At 49.8% G+C, this 23569-nt stretch overlaps 1 protein-coding gene across 4 annotated transcripts; it reads right to left on the reverse strand.

Annotated features, from left to right (window-relative positions):
• Nucleotides 1-508: 508 nt before the first annotated feature.
• On the reverse strand, nucleotides 509-23358 carry Ccr6 (C-C motif chemokine receptor 6). Of its 4 annotated transcripts, none has more exons than XM_048421046.3 (3): nucleotides 23068-23358; nucleotides 3364-3483; nucleotides 509-3266 (listed from the first exon to the last, which is right to left on the reverse strand). In XM_048421046.3, exon 3 carries the CDS (start codon nucleotides 3258-3260, stop codon nucleotides 2139-2141), a length of 1122 nt encoding a protein of 373 aa, XP_048277003.3. In that variant the 5' UTR covers nucleotides 3261-3266; nucleotides 3364-3483; nucleotides 23068-23358; the 3' UTR covers nucleotides 509-2138. The 4 variants fall into 4 exon arrangements, with proteins under 4 accessions (XP_048277003.3, XP_087752045.1, XP_048276970.3 ...); XM_087895919.1 differs by lacking the exon at nucleotides 23068-23358 and adding an exon at nucleotides 14962-15131; XM_048421013.3 differs by lacking the exon at nucleotides 3364-3483.
• Nucleotides 23359-23569: the final 211 nt, after the last annotated feature.

The raw sequence follows: 23569 nt of genomic DNA on the forward strand, positions 1-23569 counted from the left end.
TCCCATGTGGAGTCATCCGGAAGGAGTGTTGGTACAGCATTATCTAGGTGACGTTGGCCTGTGTGTGTGTGTGTGTGTGTGTGTGTGTGTGTGTGTGTGTGTAGGGGTTGTCTTGTTAGTTGGGTGTGACGACCCTTCCAGAATGTGGGTGGTGGCATTTCATGGATGGGGCCCTGAACTGTATTTTAAAACAGTAAGAAGGCTAGCTGATCATTAGAGCACTAAGTCCACAGGGATCCTTTCTTTCTTTTTTTCTTTCTCTGCTCTTGACTGCGGCTGTGATTTTCCTTCCTTGACTTGCCCACAGCAGTGTTCTGTGTCCTGGAGCTGCAAACTGAAATAGAGACCTGTTCTTCCCAAAACTGCTTCCGGTCAGGATGAGTATTTTATCAGAGCCACAGAAATTAAACCAGGGTTAGGTGAGAGCAGGTGCACAGTCTGTGTCTCCCTCCACCCCTGCTTTCTTTTTCAATGGTTCTCAGAACAAAGCAAACAGAGAGACCCGGGATTGTTAGAGGTTGTGATAAGATTACAGTTTAATGTGCGGAACAGGGAGCATAAGCTAAGGAGCTCTGTTCCGGTGCCGGCCTGGAGAGAGGTTCAGACAGGAAAAGCAACTGCCTTGCAGGCACAAAGACCAGTTCAGTGCCCAGAACCTTTGTAAAAGAGAAAATAAAGAGCTGTGGTGGTGGGTGCTGGGGAGCAGCGGCGGCTGAATCCGGGGCTCCTCTGACCAGCCAGTCTAACCTACTGACTGAGCTCCGAGGTGCTGAGAGACTGTCTTAAACAAGAAAAGAGTCAATGCCTGAGGAATACACCTGAAGTAATCCTCTTGTCTCTCCTCTCAAACACACACACACACACACACACACACACACACACACACACACGTCAGGCATTGCTACAGCTCACTAACCATTCGCCTTCCAAACCACATGTCAGAACTGAGCACGTCAGTATTCCGACACTCGCATCAGCAGCTTTTGGCACGAGCTTTGTGTTTCTGCATTCCCAGTTCAGGTTCACCATCTGCCTCCGCAGCACTTCAAGGACCAGAGTCCTATGAGCTTCTTCCAATGAGGCAGAAGGACTTACTGCTGCTAACCATGACTTTGGGTAAAGCCGCCTAAAGATCAGTCTCAGCGCCAGGCACAGTGGCACAGGCCTGTAATCCCGGATCTTTGTAGAGCTGAGGCAGGAGGATGTCCATGTCAGAAAGGTCTTAGACTACAGCACAGTGGCAGCTCACTTGCAGAGTCTTGTGTGAGACCCCAGGTTCGATTCCCGATTTAAACCAACAACAAATCCACTTGGTCCTGGAGACTGCCCAGGGGCTAACTTGAAGCCCGGGGTGACCACAATCTCCAGCTCCATTTCAGAACAGGAAGAAAAGCACTTTCAACTACAAACCAGTCCAATTTACCCGCCATGGGATGAATGTTGAGCTATGCTAGAAGTTGCCAAGCCCTTCACCCAGCCTGGAACACAACCCCAGCTTTCCCGCTCAGACTCCACCCACCTCAGAGGGGAGGGAAACCGTGGGAAACCACTTCCTGAAGCAGAAGCAAGCTTGCAGGCTGGCAGCAAGACCATGGACCCCACTCCCTGCTTGGTTCCTGCCTCCCAGGTTGCTGTCCCACAGCCTGGCTGGGAGGAGAAGGAACTGGGTACAGGATTTTTGCGATTTGCCACCAAGGATGGTAAACATCCCCCTAGCATCACGCGAGTCCCAGGAGGGCTTCTGTTGCTTTCCCAAGCTGTGTCCTTGTTTTGGGCCATCACTGGGTCTGCGACCCCTTCACGAACATTTCTGAATATGGTTACATTCATAAGTACTTCACTCTAATCCAGCATTCCCCAAAGCTTCTTTTGTGGACCGCCAATCCCAGAATGCAAGCGCCACTAAGGTTTCTTATCAACCACACTGGGGAGAGCTTCGCTATCAGTGCCCACCTGCCCACTGGAAGACTCGCTTAATTTCCATAGTTATTTGGGCCTCCCCCACCTCTCTCTCTCTCTCTCCTCTTTCTCTCTCTCTCTGTATCTCTCTCTCTCTCTCTCTCTCTCACACACACACACACACACATAATAGCAGGTTTCACAAAGGCGGCTGTAGTGTGTGGTTTCATACCCACACGTTACATGGTAAAGGATGAGGCATTGTCGTTGTCCATAATCTCGCTGGTCTGCCGGGAAGCATAGCTTTCTGAGTACGCCCGCGCACAGAGGAAGCCTGGCACCTTGTTCTTTCTTCTCGCACACCACACATCCTTCATGATCTTCACGAAGTAGTTCCTGAATTTCTGTCCAATAAATGCGTACAACACGGGGTTGAGGCAGCAGTGGAGGAAAGCCAGGACCTCAGCCACGTTCCTGGCGTAGGCGAGGCGTATCTCCCCGCTGCAGGGCCGGTCAATTTTGCCCGTGTTTACTGCAGTCATGAGCAGAACCACATTGTGAGGGATCTGACAAGCTAGGAACACGAGGACCACGGCGATGACGACGCGGATGGCTCTGTGCCTTTTAGAGTTCTGGGCCTGCACCAGGGTTTTGATGATGAACAGATAGCAGAACACCATGAACAGCAGAGGGGTGAAGAAGCCGAAAAGCAGCTCGAGCCCCAGCCCCAGCAGCTTCCAGGCGATAGGCTCTGAGACAGACTTGTACTGGGGCTCACAGACCTCGATTCTACCCTGGAACCGGTACTTCTTGTTGAAGATAAAGGTGGGGCTTGAGATGAAGACCGATATGGCCCACACCGCCAAACAGATGACCTTACTGTGTGCCAGCGTTCTGGATCGCACCCGGAAAGATTTGGTGGCCTGGACGATGGCAATGTACCGGTCCAGGCTGATGCAGGCCAGGAGCAGCATCCCGCAGTTAAAGTTCACTGCGTAGATGCCTTTCATCAGTTTGCACAGGGAGTTGCTGAAAACCCAAGTGCCGGTGGCGTGAGTCACTGCCCAGAACGGCAGAGTGAGGACGAACAGTATGTCTGTGATGGCCATGTTCAACAGGTAGACGTCAGTCATGGACCTGGCCTTCTTGTAGAAGGCAAAGGTCATCACTACCATAATATTGCCCAGGAGGCCAAAGACACATATTAGAGAGTAGGCGATGGGCACAAATACCCTGGTGAACTCTCTGACCTCCTTCAAGGAGCACGGCGCGTCGTCTGGAGACACCGATAGGGGCAAGTCATCCGGAGACACAGATAGGATCGAGTCAGAGTACTCCTCGTAACCCTCCGTGGAGTTCATCGTCTCCTGGAAAACAGTGAAAACAGAGTCAGCCGCGGCACACTTTCAAGCGACCGTGTTTATCCGCGCTCCCACTCCCTGCCAATGTAAAGTAGCTTCTCACTTCATGCACGGTGGTCCTGGGTGTCGGTGGGAAATCCAGACCTGGTGTGGTGTGGAAAGTGGAGAGGGCAGTGTCGACCACACACTCGCTAGCACAGGCTTTAGGAGAGCTGAGGCAAAGCTATGGAGGAGAGGAGGCAAAACGTGCTTCAGTTATGCTGTGTTCTGGAACATTCTGCCCCATGGGAACATACTGCGCTGCCCGGATTGTGATGTGAAAACACCCGCTGAAAGGATTTCCGATGCTTTCTGCAGAGCCCTCCGGAGAGTGGGCACGGTGAGCACAGCAGGCTCTGCAGGCCCGGTGGCTTTGCCGTAGTGTCGCAGGCCGTGCTGCTGGCTCGGAGACAGTCACAAAGAGCGCAGAAATGAATGGCCTGACCAGACTTGGCTAGCTATAGACCATGATGTTCCAGCTTCTAAGCTTTAGCTTCAGAAAAGCCATATCAGAAAAAAAAACCCACAGGTTTTGAACTGTGTGAGAACCTCCACCCAAAAAATCCAGTTAAGACTATTCAAGAAAATCTCACAGAATGAAAATCTATAAATATCTCGATGTGGATAGAAAGAAACACGTGATTGATTTGAGGACTGAAGAGATAGTTCAGTGGTTAGGAACACACGCTGCTCTTCTGAGGACCTGGGTTTGATTCCCAGCACCACCATGTCAGGTGGCTTATAGTCAGTTGTAGCAGTTATGTACCAGGAAGGTGAAGCCCTCTCCTGGCCCCTGAAGGCAGCTCTCTGCATGTGGCAGAAGCTTACTGGGATCAACATCATGAATAGACACAGTACAGTCCATATGGATAACGCTATTATGATTCTACCCTAACAAGAAGACTTAGAAACCGAAAGCTGGAAGCCAAGAGTGGTGGTGCATGCTTGTAACCTCAACACTCAGGAGGCTGAGGCAGGAGGCTAGCGAGTTCAAAGCCAATCTGGGATACATAGTGAAACTATTCTGAAAGAAAAAAACAAAAATCAACAACAAACAAAACAAGTAGCAAAGGATAAATTAAGAGAAAAGGAGGGAGGAGGAGAGAGCAGGAGGGGGGAAGAAGGGAAGGGAGGGGAGGAGGGAAAAAGGGGGGAAGGGAGAGAAGAAGAGATTATAAAAAAAAGAAACCACAAAATATTTATGAACAAGGTTTATATGCTGAAAATCCCAATAGCTAAGATAAAAGCAATAGTGTGTAGATTTAGGAGAGAGATAAGGCTGAGTGGGTCTCTATTCAGATACATTGTCCTCAAATTGATACAACAGACACTAAGTCAGAACTCCAGAAGGTTTTCTAAATCGAGAAACTGGCTAACTGATTCTGATTCTACAATGAATTCAAGAAAGAATGAAGTTGGAGGATTCACACAATCTCGTGAGACTTGGGACACTTCAGTGTCAGGGCAGGTGACGCTGGTTAAAGGGAACAGGATTCTGCGGGACGAACACGGAGTCCAGAAATGAACCACGCAGAGATTCACAGTCAGCTGACTTTTAAACGAGGTCCCAGTGTGACTCTGTAGTGTAAAGACTATCTTGAATTTATGCGGAGAAGCTGGTCCCCATCCACCCCTCCTGCCACAAGAAAAGTGAACTCAGATTGGGTGCAGCTCCAAATGCAAGAGCAGAGGCAGAGAGCAGCCAGAGGGGACACAGGAGATCTTTGTGACCCAAGAAATGCAAGAGTTTTCTTAAATAAATTACGAAAAACATATATTGTAAGGTAGTAATAATAAATTGTGCTTAATAAGAATTAAAAATTTTGAAATAAAAAGAATTAAAAACTTTAGCACTTTACAAAAAACACTTCAAAAAATGAAAAAAAAAATTTGAATTGGAAAATAACATTTGTAAAACTTTATCTGTTCACACCCAGAACTCACAAAGAATCCCAGTTACTCGGTGCCTGAAAGACCACAGAAAATATGTGACCGATGCACAGAGGATGCTGAGCTTGATTCACTGTGAGGGAAGCCAGAGCCCAACCCCCCTGAGACGCCACTTCATGGCTACAAGGATGGCCATGGAAGGTGAGAGTGTCAGCAAAGACACGGAGCAGCTGCAGATGTCCTGGTTGGGTGGTGGGAATGGGAAGTCATACGAGCATGTGGACAAAAGCGTGTTCACCTCACACAACAGCAGCTGTATGAACTAGTAACTGGCTTCCAGCATTCACCCAGGTGGGAGGCAAAGACTCTGACTTGTGTCTTTAGAGAAAGTCCCAACAGCTACAAACTGGAAAGAGCCTAAATGTCCATGGAGAGCAGAGTGAATCACAGTGTTCCCATCCTGTGGAATCCTACTTGATATGTGCCTACATGTCTGTCAAAACCCCTGAGCTGTCTGCTTCAATAACTATGTGTAACTGTGCTCTAGTAAGGCTAATTTTAAAATTGTTGCATGTTCTTGTATGTAAATATCCTTGCCTTCACAGTGATGGGGGCAAAGACCAGTTACAGAGAGTGCATGTGCCCAGTAGGACTGAGGTAACCCTGAAGGGTGGTACTGGAACAGACTTGGGGAGGGGGGGAGCATAGAAGGATGTGTAAAGCTTTGGATTTTTTGAGACAGGGTTTCTCTGTAGCTTTGGTGTCTGTCCTGGAATTAGCTCTTGTAGACCAGGCTGGCCTCGAACTCACAGAGATCCACCTGCCTCTGCCTCCCAAGTGCTGGGATTAAAGGCGTGCGTCACCACCACCTAACAAAGAGTGGCATATCTATTGGGAAGACCAAGGCAGGGGAGTGGTCTGTCTGGCTCCTTAGCTAAAAGGGCTAGGGTAGAGATGGGACGGGGTATTTTCTCCCCACACACATTGCGTCGGTGGGGAAAATGCTGTAATTCAAGCCTATGAGTCAGCCAGCTGTACTGCACATCAATGCCCAGTTAGACTTCGCACACAAGCAAAATATTTACCTACACTTTGATAAGTCATGTTTTCCTTATTCAAGTAAAGTCAGTTCAGAGAAAGTTTTATAAAGTCTCTCAAGGCTAGACACTGTCCCATGACATAGAACTCGCATGAGCCCAAGGGTCAGGAGGGTACCTGGCCAGCACACCAGCCCCAAACAATGTCATCTAGACAACGTGTGCAGAAACCCAGGCCTACTCCTGCTGAAGCTGTCCAGCCGTGAGAATTCCTCACAGACAGGAGGATCTGGAATGTGGCCTGCGTCGTCCCCAGGCCAGGCTGGAGGGCCCCGCTAGCAGGGGCGGACAATCATTCAGATGCCCATCATGGTCAAGAGACAGTGTCTTAAATTACATTTACTGATCAGGATGGTGAAGCATTTCCCAAGGACCCAAAATTTGTTCATTGTACCCATCTAGGGACGAATGCTGTGAGCGTGCTGGGCCTAACAGCGAGAAACTCAGCTAACGATGACCTCGGCACTGCTGGGGTTGGCAGTCAGTGCTGTCTGGGAGATGGTAACTGTCACGTTTACTTGAATGCCAGACGCGGTACCTGGAAATACATCAGCTCTCCAAACCACTGCTGTCACCACAAGAATGGTGCACGTTGTTGCTAGGAAATCGCACTTGTCACAGATTGGCATCTGGGCCACCGCAGCACGTAGAGTCCTGAACACAATCGACCTCATCACTCAATCTGAGCGGAGTTAACGCTCTGGAGACGTACCCTATACATTTTCTGTTAGAATTTGTGTTTGATGATAAAGATGTTGGCGAATTCTTTTCTTTTCTTTTTCTGTTTCTTTTGGGGAGGGTTTTTAAAAAATGATTTATTTATTTTTATTTTTATGTACATTTGTGTTCAGCCTGTATGTATGTCTGTGTGAAGGTGTCAGAGATCCCCTAAAACTGCAATTCAGACAGTTGTGAGCTGCCTTGTGGATACCAAGAATTGAACCCAGAACCTCTGGAAGATCAGCCAGTGCTCTTAACCACTGAACCATCTCTCTAGTCCCCATTGGTGAATTTTGGTGGTGGGGTTAGATAGGGCTTCTCTGTGTAGTCCTGACTGCCCTGGAATTCTCTCTGTAGACCAGGCTGGCCTTGAACTCGTAGATCTGCCTGCCTCTGTCTCCCGAGTGCTGGGATTAAAGGCCACTATACCCAGCACCTGGTGGTGAATTCCTAATTAAATGTTTCTGTCTGTCCTTTAAAGAATTTAGAGCAAAATAGACTGTTAGTCTACCAAGAGGAGAGCTGCTGGGGGTAGAGGGCCTACAGTCTGCTTTTCTGTGAGCCGACAACAACAGTCAAGCTAGCACAGTAAGACACTGTCAGTCTTGGTTTCAGGCTCCCAGCATTCTCCCTCACACACGCCCACTCTCTGGGTCTTACTATTGCTTGACTAAATCACTACAAGACCCATGTATGTCCACTGATTCTCAATGCGCAATGTGGTCCCAGGTCCTCAGTTCTCAGACAAGCATGTCTAGAGACATTCTAAAGAACAAATTGATATTAAGAGAATCTATGGAAAACTGCCCCAAATTACCCTTTGGAGGAAACTTCAGGGGTCCTGTGAGGGGAAGGACATGAGGACACCACCTTGCCTGCTCTCAGCTGCCTTAGTAGACTCTCACTCTGACACCCTCCGTCTGCCTTTGGTTGGACGGTTCCCCTTCCAGGCCTCTGACACAGTACGATACTACAGTGAGTGCCAGGACAACATGGAAGTGTTTAGCACCCGAAGTTCTTCCTCATCACCGAGTCTCGGTGAAGTGCGTTACATCTTCAGAACATGAGAGAAAGCCGTTTCTCGGCTTCCGCTTTTTCCTGTCCGCTTTAGACATTTCACAGCTACTCAGAGAATGTTGTTGTTAAGTCTACTCCGTGAGTCCAGGAAGGCAGAGCTGCCGTCAGAACCTTCCAAATGCAGGAGAGGCTTAGAAGGGCTGGCCACGAAGCAAGAGAACAAGAGTCTGGATTCCAGAACCCGTGTAAGTGCCAGATAGGCATGGGAACTTGCCTGCAGTGTCAGACTCCAAAAGTGGAGATGGGAGCCCCAGAGCAAGCTGCTAGTGAGACTAAGCATGCTCCAGGTTTGATTGAGAGACCCTGCCTCAAAGAGAAAGATGGAAGAGCAACTAAAGATTTATGACATCAATCTTGGGCCTACACACATGTGCCCACACAGGTGAACACACATATATGCATATTCCACTCACATACACATGGAAAAGGACAGGGTAAAGGTTTCACAATTTATCTGTAGATACAGAAAAAGTGAACGTCACCACTGAGGTATGGAGTCAGTACGCATCCAAGAATATCATGAAGGACGTACGGTGGTGGCACACGCCTTTAGTCCCAACAGTAGGGAGGCAGAGGCAGGCAGATCTCTATGAGTTCAAGGCTAGCCTGGGCTACAGAGTGAGTTCCAGGACAGCCAGTGCTGTTACACAGAGAAACCCTGTCTCAAAATACACCCCTCCACAAAAAGAATATCATGAAGGACTCTCAGGCCCCTGGCATCGAGTCAGTGCATGAGTTACCATGTGTTTGCTGACATATAGCCATTAGGCCGATCCCAAGCCCTCACAGTCACCAGGCAACAGATAAGGGAAGTGTGACAGACATTGCAAATCTGTGATTAAATCTGAAATCTGAAAGTAATCCTGAGAAGAAACTGGGTACTGGGTGCCAGCACAAAGAGATGGATGGGCTTCCAGCTGGGCAGTGGGCTGGGCTGCCACAGGTTTGAGCTAGCACTCTTTGGGTGTGTTGATAGTCCACGTAGAACCTGTTCCCAGGCACACCAGAACAGACCTTGACTGACACAGGGCCCGTTGAGCATTTCTCATTGTTTTTGTGATGTCAAAGAACAGAAAGAGAGGAGGCAACGCTCCGCCTTTGAAAACGCCAAGAATCGAAGAAGACAGTAAAGTGGATGACCCAGGTCCTCGGCAAGATCAGAAAGTGCTCTCAACAACTGAGCCGTCTCCGATTCTGCCCCCTCGCTTGCCTTCACATAGTGGACAGCTCAGACGAAAACTCCAAGTTCTGCAAGAACATAGCATAAGCATTTCTTTGCTGGGAAATTCACCAAGCCACTCCCACCAGGCACAGGTGTCCAACTGCTGTCCGCTGTCTCCCTCCACTTCAGTCACTCAGCCTTCAGACTTAAAACCAGCTGTTCAGAGTCAGCGGTCTGTCACACCACCAACACAGTGCTCGCCGTTCACCCGTGAGCATGTCAGTTCACCAGGCCAAAGGGGCTGTGCAGACATGAGTAGGTCTGGAGGAGCAGCCACCTGGGATGGATAGACCTGAAGGTGCTTGACCCTCAAGACTCCCCACCTGAGGCAGGAGAAGAGTTGGAGGCTTGGGAGGGAAGCATCCTTTGCTGCTCATATTGAAACCGGTTGAGGAGCCACAAGCCAGGAGGCTGGCAAGGGCCCTCTTTGACAGCTGTTGTAGAAATAGGAATCTGGGTTGTGCCACGGGAACTGAGGTCTGCCCTCAACAGATCCACCTTTAGAGGCCCAGAAGAGACCATGGCACTGTGCCCACTTGCCCTGCAGCTGAGGTCGGTGCTGAGTCCCTGGCTGCAGAACTGAAAACCAGGAAGCTTAGCCGTATGAACTTAGCCCGTCAATCTGGTGGCGGTGATGGCAGACTCGTACAGAACTCAGCAAACGAGCATTTGTGTAACTTTTAGGCCCAAACCACTGAAACCATCAGGCTCAGAATGAGGTCAGCAGCAGTCTCTGCACCTGGCCCTGGCCAGATTTACACAGTGATTAGGAGTTGGGAGGGGGGTACTTGGTGACTGGCAAGCACAGGGAAGTGGTGTTTAGCTTCAGAAGCAGAGGGTCAGCTAGGAAGGACATCCATCACAGCTTGGGAGATTGTGACTCGAAAGAGGGTCTTTGACTCCGCCCCAAAGTAGAACTCTGCTTGGAAGTAGAGATGGCATGAATGCTGGGAATAACGTCAGAGGGTTCAACGACAGCCCAGGCACCCTTGGGACATGCTGACCACTGCCAGTTTGAGTGAATGAGTTGAACCCAGGATGGGCTGGACCTCTCGGACCAGGAGCCCTAGACTGTAGGAGATGGGTGAGCATGAGATGGGGACCCAGGAATTCTACCAACAGGCACTCATTCTCAAAGTACACCCACTAGCCTAGACTGCAGTAAGCCTGTGTGTCTTGAGTTTCCGGGTGATCTGAACGAGGTCTCTTGGAGACAGGAGAGAGCTACATAGGATCTACTGCCTGGTGAGGAGCAGGGATAACGGGGATCTTGAGACGAGTTGTGCATACTAGTCAACTGCACCTGGGGGCTCTGGCTCTGCTCTGGGAAAGGACCGCTTCCTAGGCCAAGTGCCCACTGCTGGCTATGGGTTTCTGGGAAACCTGCTGCCAGGTGAGGCCTGGAGGTCCATTGGATGCGTGCTTTCTCCCTTCCAACCCACAAAGCTTCAGTTTTCAAGGGATTGCACCAGAAACCCCATTAACACGAGAAGGCCGCGTTCTCAACTCTTGGTGCACCCCTAGTGGCTCCTGGCTTAACTTCATCAGATGGTAGCTTCATCTGAGGAATTTTCAGTCACCCCATAATCTCACATATCACAAGAAGAAGAGGGGGGAGATGGACATTTGGGATAGATTCTGGGCGTTCCTTGGGGTGCTGAGGGGGACAACATGGATCTGTGTCCCTTTCCCTTCACCACGGTCAAACCTACTGCTTATGGGACTTTTTCAGCCCATGTTGTCTGAAGAGGGATTCAGAAAATGCTACCCCCCCCAAAAAAAGGCATGAAGGGGCTCCCAGAAGCCTGCCCCCGAGCAGCACCAGGCTGGACTACAGTGGCTTGCGGTCTCCGCAGTGCTGCTCTGCCTGATTTGGACGGGGTGGTGTCACAAGTCACAGTGAAGACCTTTCAGTAGCACACTGACTCCAGCTACATCACATCCAAGCAGATCCTGTTTCTCGGACCCTGGAAAAACCAATCGCTACTCAAGCTGTGTCCTCTCCCCTCACTGGCTTTAGATCAGAAACCAGCTCTTGGTCACAGCATGGCTTTGGGTGGCTTTTCTCCTCTTTCAGAGACACTGTCTCCCCCCTCTGCTCTCCCGCCCTCATTTCTGCTCTCTCTTCTCTCCCTCTTTCTTCTCCCAGCCTCCAATGATAAGCTAAGCTCTTCCATGGCTTTCACATTTAAGGTCTGAAATTCCACAGGCACACTGTCACTTCCCCCTTTCAACGAACGGAGCAGTGCTAGGCACCAAGATGGAGTGTGAGCTCATGTCCTGGGCCAACTCGTTTCTCGCTCTGCATTCTAACATGTCAGAGGCAATTCTTTTAATCACGTAGAAAAAGAAACCACTACTTAGGGAACATTTAATACTAGTAATACTTTCAACACAGTGGAAAACAAATCTTTTGTGTACTGTAGTGTGGTTTCCTAAAGCCTTTCCACTGTGTGCACTGTGCAAGAAAAGCAATTCTGAAGGTGACACGCATCTCACTATCGTGGCAGTTAGTGCCTTAGCTAGTACCAGAGAGTGAAATGATAAGCCTGGGGGGATGGCTGCAACTGGCTTTGAGATGGAGCAGAGACAGGCAGCCCAGAGAGGGAGGGAGGGAGGGAGGGAGGGAGGGAGGGAGGGAGGGAGGGAGGGAGGGAGGGAGGGAGAGAGGGAGATGGAGAAAGAGAGAGAGCCCAGAAGGAGAGAGAGATTTTATACATGTGTCCAGATGTGTATGTGTGTACATGTCTGTATATGGATGTGCATATGCATAGATGCATTGGTGTTCATGTGTGTAGGTATGTAAGCATGAATAGTTGTGTATGCATACACAAATCTATTGCATGTATCTATAGGCCTGCATGTGCTGTCTATGTGTGAGCATTTCTGATGGTGTGTATGCATGTGTTCATGTGTGAGTGTACATGTGTATAAACACGTATAAGCATGCATGGTATACACTGGCATAGGTGTGTATGAATGAGTTCCTATGCAGATGGGTACAGTGGAGTATGCATAAACAGGTGTGTGTGTGTGTGTGTGTGTGTGTGTGTGTGTGTGTGTGTGCACAGCTGTGTGCAGGATGTACATCAAGTTCCAGACACATGCTGGGCGTTGAGATCACTGCTTCCCATCTGTTACTGCTGTAAGCTTACAAAGCTCCTCCCAGCAGACAGCATGCCGGGATCCTAGCCGACAGACCACAGCCTATCTGAGACCATGAGCTGTACTATCACTTCCCCATCGCCTGCCGTCTGACAGCTGGGTCACTTTGCCATGACGTTCCCACAGGCCTTCAACTACATTGGCTTGGTTAATGCTCCTTCCATGGGGTGTTTCCTTGCTACACTGCTGGTGTTGTGTTTGTGTGTGTGTGTGTGTGTGTGTGTTTTAAGTTCACTAGAATCACAGGCTTGCTGGCTTCTCCGCTCTGTCAACCTCAGTGCAGCTGAAAGGCGACTCTGCTTCCTTCCGCTTTTGAGCTGGTGGTTAGGAAGAACCCAGAAGGTATTTTCCAGTGATCTGCTTTCTTTTTTGGCAGCTCACTTCTGTGCTGTGTTGTTGTTGTTTTTAGAGACAAGGTCTCACTATTTGACACACGGTGGAGCTACTGAATTCTGGGAATATAGGCTGGTGCTAAATGCACAGCTAGTATTTTCTTTGTTTATTTGCAGGAATCAAATCTTTAACCACTTCAAGGGTAGCTGTAATACAGGCTTTGTGCCTGTTCTATATTTAGGGTGCTGGTCTCCACAATGTCCCACCCACAGTCTTGCATTGACTAAATCTCTCACTGCCTCTGTCTTACCTTAGCACTTGGCTTCTCAGAATCCTTCTGTGTACTGAGTTAAATAAAGAATTGTGTTTTGGGGTTCAGAGGGATGACTCTGTTGTTAGGAGCAAGTTCCGCTCTTGCACAGGACTGGAGTCTGTTCCCAGCATATACGTTTGCAGCTCCTGACCATATAACTCTGACTTTTGTGGGATCCAACACCTTTAGCCTCCTTGGACACTCACACTGCCGTGTCTATATCCCTTTCCAGACACACATATGTATGCATAATGAAGAATATATAACAAATCTTAAGAGGGCTGGAGACATGGCTCAGAGGTTGAGAGCACGGGCTGTTTCCAGAGGTCCTGAGTTCAATTCCCAGCAACGACATGGTGGCTCACAACCATCTGTATTGAGATATGATGCCCTCTTTTGGCATGCAGACAGAACACCATATACATAGTAAATAAAGAAATATTTTTAAAATCTTCAGGAAAGCATCGCATTGCTAGAATTGGTGTAGCTAAGCGCGAACGGTTCCCTAGCACTTGTGACGTCTGTGCCTCACTTCCAGCACTGCAAAGCAGCAGGCTGGATCCTAGGGTGGCCTAGGGCTGTGATCCTAGCGCTCAGGAGGGTGAGGCAGAAGAATAGCAAGTTCAATGCCTGGGTCACATTGTGAATTTGAAATCAGGCTACACACCCCAGTGAGACCTGTCTCAAAGTAAAAAGTAAACATGTATCTGGGAATAAAGCTCAGTGTGGAGTGTCTGGCTGGCATGCACAACACCTAGGTTCAGTTCCTACACACACAACCACATACACGACACATACACAGACACACATACACAGACACATAGACACACACATGAATACATGACACGTACATGCATACACACACAAACACACACATACATACACGACACATACATATACATACACACATACATACATGACACATACACACAGACACACACACATATACATACACACACACATTCACAGACACAGACACATACACAAAGACACACACATACATGACACACACACAAACACAGACATACACACATACACAGACACACACAGAGACACAGACACACACATATACACACATACATACACAGTCACAAACACATACAGACACACAAACACAGACAAGCATACACACACACACATACACAGACACACACACATACACAGACACATACACACACAGAGACACAGATACCCACAGAGACACAGACACACAGACAGGGACACACACAAACACACACACAGATACAGGCACACACACATGTACACATATACAGAGACACAGACACAGGAATGCACACACACACACAAACACATACACACAGAGAGACAGAGACACAGACACACACACACAGACACATGCACACAGAGAGACACACACACAGACACAAACACACAGAGAGACACAGACATACACACACACACAGACACAGACATACACACACAGACACATATACATAGAGAGACACAGACACACACGCAGACACAGGCACGCACACATAGACACACACACACACACACACACTTTCTTTCTAGACTGATATTTCTCAGATATTTCCCAAAGAAAGAAGCAGTGACCACCCGTCTCCAAAGCTCTGGTGTGAGGCGGTGAGAATGAATCCTCCCAATGGGCCCTGCAGAAAGAACTCTCTTCAGAAAACATGCTCTTCTCTGCTAAAACCACAAGGATTGGTACACAACAAAATTGTAAGGAGTTACTGTGTGAAAGCTTGGCTGGCATGCCACATCCCATAGGAAGCTGTCCCTGCCAGACATCCCAACCATGGGTGAGAATGTCCGAGAAGCTAAGACATGTCTGAAAAAAATTGGGAAGGGATACATGCTTACCCCAGGAAATGCTGAGATCCAATGTGGACAGGTCAGCTACCCCTGCCTCAGTGGTTGTCCAAGCTCCAGATCTAGGAGTGTGAGGACCATTCTGTCAACAGATGTGACCAGCAGTGACCATTAAGAAACGGGTAGCGAGATGCTAGGGTTGCCAGAAAAAAGTCACTAAGTCACTTCCTATTTCAAAGCAACGCCTATCTGCCTGGATGCAAATGGTTAACCATGTACAGTCTGTAGGTTGTAAAAGAATTATGAATCATCATCATCATCATCATCATCATCATCATCATCACCATCATCATCACCATCACTATCAACCACCATCACCCTAAGCTGACTTGGAGTCAAACCAGTGCAAAGTGGAAAGAACTTGGCTTTGTGGTTTTCCAGGAAGAGAGCCTCTGTGCAGTTTTCTATGTGAAGTGTTGGGCTACGTCTCAAAGTCTCCTGGGAGGGAGTGTGCTGGAGCCCCCTGGAGGCAGTGCGAGCATTTGCAGCAGAGTGGCTGTAGGGTCAGGAGCTTTGGCTCTGCCCTGCTCTCCCCCAGAAGTCCTGCAGGCTCAGGAAGGATGCTGCCCCACATTACAGTCAGCTCCATGGTCATCCCTACCTCAAGCACTGGAGAGAGTAGGAGGGCAGGGGGGGGGCACGCTGGACAGAGATGGAGGGAAATGGGCTTCGGCCACGCCGTGAGAGAGGATACACAGGGCAGAGATGGAAGGAAGAAGGCTTCGGTGATGCAGTGAGCGGGGCACACAGGACACACGGATGAAGTGGGCTTCGGCGATGCTAGCTTCCATTCCTGTGCAATGAGATTGAAAGCAGGGATTCCCTAAAGTAGTATTCCTTATCTCTATGAGATGGCTGATGAGGGTTACCATGACTACCCTGTCCTTAGCCAGATGAGGACTCACTTAAAAAACTCATTTTTAGGTACAAGTGCTTGTTGTGTAGCTAGCACCTCCCTCCTGGAGGGAGGCTCAAAAGAGTCCAAAAGTAACAAAATTCACAAGGTTGAGGAAACTTCTAAGGACCCTCTCCAAGGTTATAAATGCAGCGGCAATTGCTGGTGAGAGGAGGCTGTGCCGAGAGCTCCAAGGATGCAGCTACTACGCATTATCGTCAATGCCAGGGGGGGGTTCCAGGACGCAGCTAACCTCTGAGTCAGCCCCTTTAAAAAACAACAAAACTATTTTACATGTGTGAGTGTTTTGCTTGCATGTATGTCTATATACCACGTGTACATGGTGCCTGTGCTCAAAGAAGTCAGAAGAGGGCATCATAGTCCCTGGAACTGAGGCTGTGAATGTTTGCGAGCTGCCGTGTGGATGCTGGGAGTCGAGGCGCAGGTCCCCTGCGAGAGCAAGCGCTCCTGACCCCTGAGCCATCTCTCTGGCTCCATGGGGGTAAAGAGAGTGTCTTCACATCCCCAGTGGTCTTAGTACTAGAGAATCACAGAACCACAGCATTGTGAAGCTGCTCACACTTCAGCGGTCAGGAGGCAAGTCCCAGGAAACGCTGAATGCCAAGCAGCGGAGACACAGCGGTTGATTCCCATCAGGGCTGACTGATCCCCACTCTCACTTCCTAGAGTCGTGGACCACGTGGTCTCGCAACTTGTGGCCTGACCGGCTCAGTCAGGATACGCTTTGTTTTATACCTTTCTGCTCCACGGAACCCTGAACTCAGCTTGTCCCCCAAGCTCGAGTGTGACAGGAAACCTGGAACCTGCCCTACTCGGTTCCTCCAGGGAACCGGCTGTCACAATGGGATCTTTGTTTATCCAGAGTCCTAGCCACTGCCAGCACTGTCCAACTTACCCACCAGAGACGCCATGACTCGGGCTGCATGGGAGGTGAAGTGTCTGCAGACCTTGTGGCCACAGCTGTCCCTGTTCTTTGGACAGACACCTCCTGCCCGAGTCCCACTACTCTGTTCTAAGGTAGAGTTTGGGATTTCCCTCCATTCCAAGTGACCTGGGCCTCTTGCCTGCGGGAGGCCTGTGCTGTGGCAGTATCCTCCCATGTCTAGAACCATCACCCTCAGACAGGAAGGAAAGCTGAAAACGCCCCCTTGTGGCCTTATTCTCCTCTCTCCTCCAGGGCTCCTCGCCTTCTGTTTCTTTCTGTGTAGAAGCTGATATGGGTACCCACCAGGGGGGCCACTGGCCACCCAGAGGAAGATGCTGGGCTCTTAGGATGCTTAGGAATACATGTGGCTGGCCTGGCCTTTCTACCCAGTGCTACCCACTCCTTTCATGACCCTGTTTGTCATGAAGAGGAGACAGGGTCTCACTCTGGAGCCCTGACTGTCCTGGAATTCACTGTGTAGACCAGGCTGGCCTCAGACTCACAGGGTTCCCCTTGACTCTGCCACCTGAGTGCTGGAATTATAGGGGTGTGTGTTAGCACACCCAGCTAGGAAACAGATCTCTTGCAGAGAACTAGTCCCAGAAATGACTCACCTGAAAGAAATAAAAATCAATAAAACAGGTTTAACCTTGTCAAGGACAAGAAAAGACTGTTAAACAGAAAGCCAGCATGCTGGGCCACAGTACTGTGGGACAACCTCCCTGAAGGCCGCAGACCCATCTTCCTTCCCTGAAAACAGGGATCCAGATCTGAACTTCCCAGAGGCTGGAGGGAAAAGGTCCCCAGGACCTGCTCTGACCTCCCTTCTCCACCTACAGGAGTAAAGTGAACCACAGAAAATCCTTCCTCTGCCTTCCAGGGCTCCCAGTCCAGATGGCTTCCACTCAGGTGGCCACTGCTGCCTGGCCTTTGTAGTTATTACAGGGCTCTGTTCTCCCAAACTCTACAGTGCCTGTGTGCTCTCTGCCCTAACATTCCTTCCACATCTCAAAGCAAAACCCAAGTTACATATCACCCCGAGAACACTCAAGTGCGTTTGTTTTTATCTGGGAATGCCCCATGCCAAAGCTCCACCCACAAACGTGAAATAACACTGTGCCTCTGGATACTGTGAGGCACACAGAAAGTAAGCACCCCCATCCCGACAGCATGCAATTTGTATTAACACTTTCCAGTCTGAACACAAGACAGTCAACACGGAAGTTTTGGCTTTAGAAATTCCCTTTAGGACAAAATCCAGAGACAGCTGGGTCAGTTGATGCCTCAGTCATCAGTCTTGAGCCCCCACTTTCTGGCAAGCAGCGGGAGGACTCGAGAGTCCTGGAAGGTTCCTGGGCGGAAGAGCACTCCTGACAGACTAGGCTCACAAAGCCACACACTGCTGGTGTTTCAAGTCTGTCTTTACACAGGTAAAAGGCTGTAAAGAATCAGAGGGACTAGGGTGCCCAAACTCAGTCTGCAGTTATAACTGAGTCCCATGGGGACTACAGGGAGCTGGGGACAGAGAGAGAGAGAGATGCAGGGACAATGGGGCCCAGAGAGGTGCTAACTGGGGTCACAGTGCAAATCAAAGTGAGGGAGAGAAGCCTAATAAGTATCCAGAAGTTCAAATCCCTAAAAAACCAATGAGGGCCAGTGGGGAAGGTGGGAGAGGAAAGTGGTAAAGAGACATCTGCGCCTGGAAACTCAGAGAAGCTCAGACTCAGCAACCTGAGAAGCGCCTCTCAGTATGAGTGTGTGCGCGAAGGAGGGGGCAAATGTTGAAGGTGCCTACAACAGCTGCAGAGAGATCTGAGGACTGGCAGAGACTCAAGCGGGAGACGGAGTCGCGGAGGCGGAAAGCACAAGAGATTTGTTCTAGTCGCTCATCAGGGTCAGCAGCAGAGTCAGTTCTCACTCTTCACATGGTCTCCCGACTCCTTTCCAGCTTCAGCCCCAGCTGCAGAGGACAGACATGTAGAGACTGTCCCAGAGAGTCAGACGAAGATGCAGAAACCATGGGGTGTGGGGAGCAGAGCTCACAAGACCTTGGGGGACAGGGACACGGAGACCGTGGAGGACAGGGACACAGAGAGCATAGGGATGGGGACAGCAGAGACCACAGAGGTTAGACGTTCAGAGACTGCGGGAGATAAAGGCGCAGAGCTGGTGGGACCTGCGTCATGGGGATGGGCACAGAGGCAGTGAGGATGCAGAGACTATGGCGGGTGGGGGAGCAGCCAGCGGGAGATGCCCATACAGAGGCTGTGAGGGAAAGAGGTGAAGTGACCATGGAGAATGGACACGTAGAGTCCACAGGATAAAGGACTTACTAACTCATGATGGACCTCTCTCATGCAACAGGCATCAACCCTTAACCAAAGAGAATGGTTCGACTTTTCTTGGCCGCTTGGCTCTCCTGGCTCTGCTCTTTCTGGGAGCTGACCTCCGAGTGACTACATCCCTGGTTCTCCCGGGATGGGTAAATTTCAGTGTCAAAGATGAGCTGGAAAGTGGTCCCTGTGCCCTCACAGAGGTGTTGGTAGCGAGGACTGGGATACCGGTGCTCTGCTCCTCTGCAGATGAGGAGACACTCGGTTGGGGGGCGGGGAGGATACCAGGAAGTCCAAAGCAGTGCATGCAACTGTTCTGTATGTGAAGGACAGTCCAATTCCCCATGGCACCATGGGAAGGCATGGAATCACCTGACACCCAGAAATGGAGGGTACCCCTTCCTTCTGTCAGCTGCCAGAGGGTCTACAGCGCCCACTCAGTAGCTGGAGCTTTCTGAAGAGAAGGTGAGTAGGGCCTGAAAATTAAAGGGCTGGAGGCCAACTGTGGGGGAGGGGCGCTGGCGGTGCAGGCAGGAAGCCTCAAGGGGCAGCAAGCTGAGTTTGGTATCCTTTCTTCTGAATACTTTTGACAACTCCACTTCTGCGGATGTGTTCTGAGAGCCCCGAGAGACGAGAGACACCGTGGTGGATGCCCTGCAGTGGGTCCAATCTGGTCACTGGTTTTTAATACGGCCTCCTCTAAACCAATAATCGGTTGTCTTTTACTGAATAGAACATTTTGGTTTGATTTTGTGGAAATACCAGTGCCTTTGAGAGAACGTTCTTTTGGGGTCCTGAAATTAAACTTCTCTGGCTGTAGTATCAAACACACGGCTTTGTTCTCATCAAACTGTGTAAATAAAGGTAGAGACTGACAACCCACATCTGAAAGATGGCTGGCAGCCCCTTAGGGTTACAATGGGAGGGACGGTCTAGGAACTTAGGGGCAGCTTCATGCCTACATTTCCACTCTCTGCGTGTCCCTGGATGAGGCGAGTCAGCCGCACAGTGAGTGAGTTAAGTGTCAGAACAGTGAGCAGCCTAGCTGTGCGGTCACCAACACCCACAGCTTGACACAGTCATTGCCCGCCCAGCCACCCCACTGAGGAAAGCTGAGGTGGGTGAAGGGCCTGGGGCCTGCATTGCTTTACTGCAGGACTCGCTAACCCAGTTTTAGGCCCTTCAACTCCACTCTGCTTGCTGGGAAAGACCTCCCCGACTTACAGAGACGGGTCTTGCTCGTGTCTGTGTGCGAGGGCAAACATGTAACAGCAGCAACCATGGCTGCTACCAAACATTAAGACCCCATTGACTGAGAATTTTCTCCCAGTGAGGGCTATCCAGATGGGCCTCTGAATGCATTTCCTTGGTGTGGCATCAAAATGCGAGCAGGCCTGGAGAGGGCAGGGACCCTCCGTGCCTGCTCCTCCATCCCTGCTCCTTCCAGCCCTGTGACGCAGTAGCAGGCCACACTTAGGCACAAAGTGACAAAAGCATCAAGATGTTCTGCTAACTGCTACAGCCAGAGCGCCTGGCCTAGGACCTCAGAGCCAGGCGGTGACGAAGATGCAAATGTGAGTCCTCTGTCCCTGAGCTCCATGGGAAAAAAGGGGACTGGAAGGAGGTCAGAAGTGGCCATGGAGGACACCCTCTCTGAATCCTAGGTTCTCTCGTTCCCCGAGCTATGGGGAGATGCTCTTAGCAGAGCCGTTGTTTGGTGTGGTGAGTTGGCCCAGCCCTCCTGTGGACCTGCCTGGCTCTCCTGACCTACCCACGCACATCTCTGGTTTTTAAGATGAAAGCCTCTTCTTCAACCTGCCTTTTTTTCCTTCCTTGGTTTCCCCTCTCTGCTTTGTCAACTGTAGGCTTTTTACTCCTTACCAAATAGAAACATTGTAACAAGTAGAAGGAAATGTGAGGTTGGCAGACAGTCTTTCCTGCTCTGAAGTCTAGTCTTTTGGTTTGTTTTCTTTGAGGTAGGATCTCATGGGCCTAGGCTGACCTCCCACTCCTTGTGTGACTGAGGATGAGTTTCTGACCCTCTTCCACCTCCCAAGTGTCAGGATGAGAGGTGTGTGCCACCATTTCTGCTTTTGCACAATGCGGGGCTTCAGTCCAGAGCTTCTGCCCAGCTCTCCGTTAGGTTCTGAATTCAGCTTCTTACCATTGTCTCTACCGAGCTCTGAACCCCTGACTGGGAGCTTGCTCTATTACATGTGGCAGCTGCAGTGGTGACTGTCCGTGTCTGGAACTGTCGGTCTCTCCTACTGGAGACATCGATTCCGACCTTGCTTTCAAGGTCGCCTACCCATCTTGAGCATCTCCCACATTTTCGGTGAGATGCCGCAGGAGAAAGTCACGCTGTAACACGGCCCCTGAAGCAGTTCCTGGTGGTGTTCCACTAAGATCATGTCTTCTACCCTTGTCTGGCCTTCCTTGGCTTTCTGCTGAACACAGGGGTGCATCCCCTCTGTGGCAAATGAAGACCCTTCACACTCATGGGACAGGGAGTTTGACTCAGTGGCCCCATGTGAACAGTACGGAGCTGGTGTGACTGTTGCTAACTTCCACCAGCCTTTGCCCGTAACTCAAGGTCTATTGCGCTGTGTTGTGCTGGGTTGGCATTCCTAATAACTCTCTGCTTCTAGAAGTTCCAGGCTGGGAAACACACAGTCCTACTTATCAGAACTGTGCCTAAAATAAGAGTCAGTATATTTGAAGGCACACCTGAGAGCCTCCCCTGGGAGAAGCACCCAGGCTGAGAGCAGGGGCTGTGGTATCTATTTTGGCCTCAGTCTCTTTTTTTTTTTCTGTTCATTTCCTCTTTTGGGGACTGACTGAGAAGGTATTATTAGAGAGGAGATCTCCAGGTAAATCAGCACTCAGGAGGCCTAAGGCACTTAGTGGAAGACAGCCAGGGAAAGCACAACCCTCCGATGCTATCGTGTTCACAACACATCGGCGTCCTTAAATGACACTCACTAACCCACACACAGCGCTGCGAAACTCACTGTTTGACACTTTCACTTGGAAGTTGATGTTATCGGAAGACTGTCTTCCGAGCAATTGCGGCATCCCGTATTCTCCTGAGTGGAGGCACGGGTGGGTGGTCCTCCATGGGTCTGTCTACTCTGCTTGGTGAACTCCAGGCTCACCAGTTGCATCCTTCTTCATTCTTAGCTGTCAGCATGAGGCAGTGGCCCCTCTCTCCATACTGGCCTCGTCCCTCTGCTTTAACTCTTCCCTTCTCTGTCTTCTGGGTTCGTTTTCTTCACTGAGCCTCACCCACCTTAGGTAGGACCACCCTGCGGCTGACGCTGATGCCCAGTGAAGCCCTAGGTGACAAAGACCCCAGAGCTAGTTTGGGTTTATGGAATCTGTATTTTCTCTTCTTTGTTATATCATTACAGATGAATGCTTCTCCAGAGGTGGTCTTGCAAACTGGGCCCTTTGCAAATGTTTCCAAGCTTCTTCGCCAAGGCTATCCTCAATTACATAGCAAGATCAAGGCCAGTGTGGGACATATGAGACCATGTCTCAAAATCACCCAGATGAGAAAATACCATCTTCTATCTTCTTAGGTGATAGAAAGAGAAGAGACCCTGACATTTGACAAAGTGGACCTCAGACTCCTTCCCTACTGGACCCTAGGGCACGACTCCTGCCCTAGCCTACACATGGTTGGAGTGACATTAAATGATAGATATTAAGCCCTGAAGAACACTCACAGTCCTTGAAAGACTGCCAAAGTGAGCATCTGCCTTGCGTCTCTACGGGACCAAAGGAACCCAAGTCCATAAGCATCCCATTAACATAGGACTCAGTAACGTGACCGCTGCAGTATGCTTCTTCCCTCCAAGCCTGACATCAACAATGACATCAGAAACAGCATTTCCCAAAGTCCAGGATGAAGCAGAACTTACCGACAATATTCCGACCCTCAAACCAGCAGCTGCAGTTTTTCTCTTAAATTTCAGAATTTTGAGATCTTTGCTCCCAGGTGTGGAGGCCCTGGTCTCAGGGGACTGAAAGTGATGACTTCGAGTCGCAGGTGGCTAGAACGGTGTGTGTCCTTGCTGTCCTGCTCTGGGCTCAGAGCTCGGCTCCTCGAGGCGGTGTGTGACTTGTTCTTCACCTTCATGGGGTGGGTGGTGAGCTGCCTCACCACAAATGTCTGTCTTCACCACGCTGCAGCCCATATGAAGGTAGCAAAGGTGGAGGCAGGAAGACACCTTATGTAACTAGGTCAATGATTTCACTGTGATGCAAATTTTTTTGTTTCAAAATTATTAGTCTGTGGAATGCTTCTTGATTCTTGGAAATTACATATCAGGTAGGTAAAGTTCTCTGAAAAGGGGTCCTGTCCACCCAAGGGACTATAGTCAGCTACCCACATTTTTGCTTTTGAAGGAAGGAAATCTAAAA

This window comes from Myodes glareolus, chromosome 1 (genome assembly GCF_982192425.1).
Source record: "Myodes glareolus chromosome 1, mMyoGla1.1, whole genome shotgun sequence".
In the NCBI taxonomy this organism is placed as follows: domain Eukaryota; kingdom Metazoa; phylum Chordata; class Mammalia; order Rodentia; family Cricetidae; genus Myodes; species Myodes glareolus.

What these genes read in the sequence shown, in the direction of transcription:
- Ccr6 (XM_048421013.3), bottom strand. Translation starts at nt 3,260, where the DNA reads ATGAACTCCACGGAGGGTTACGAGGAGTACTCTGACTCGATCCTATCT.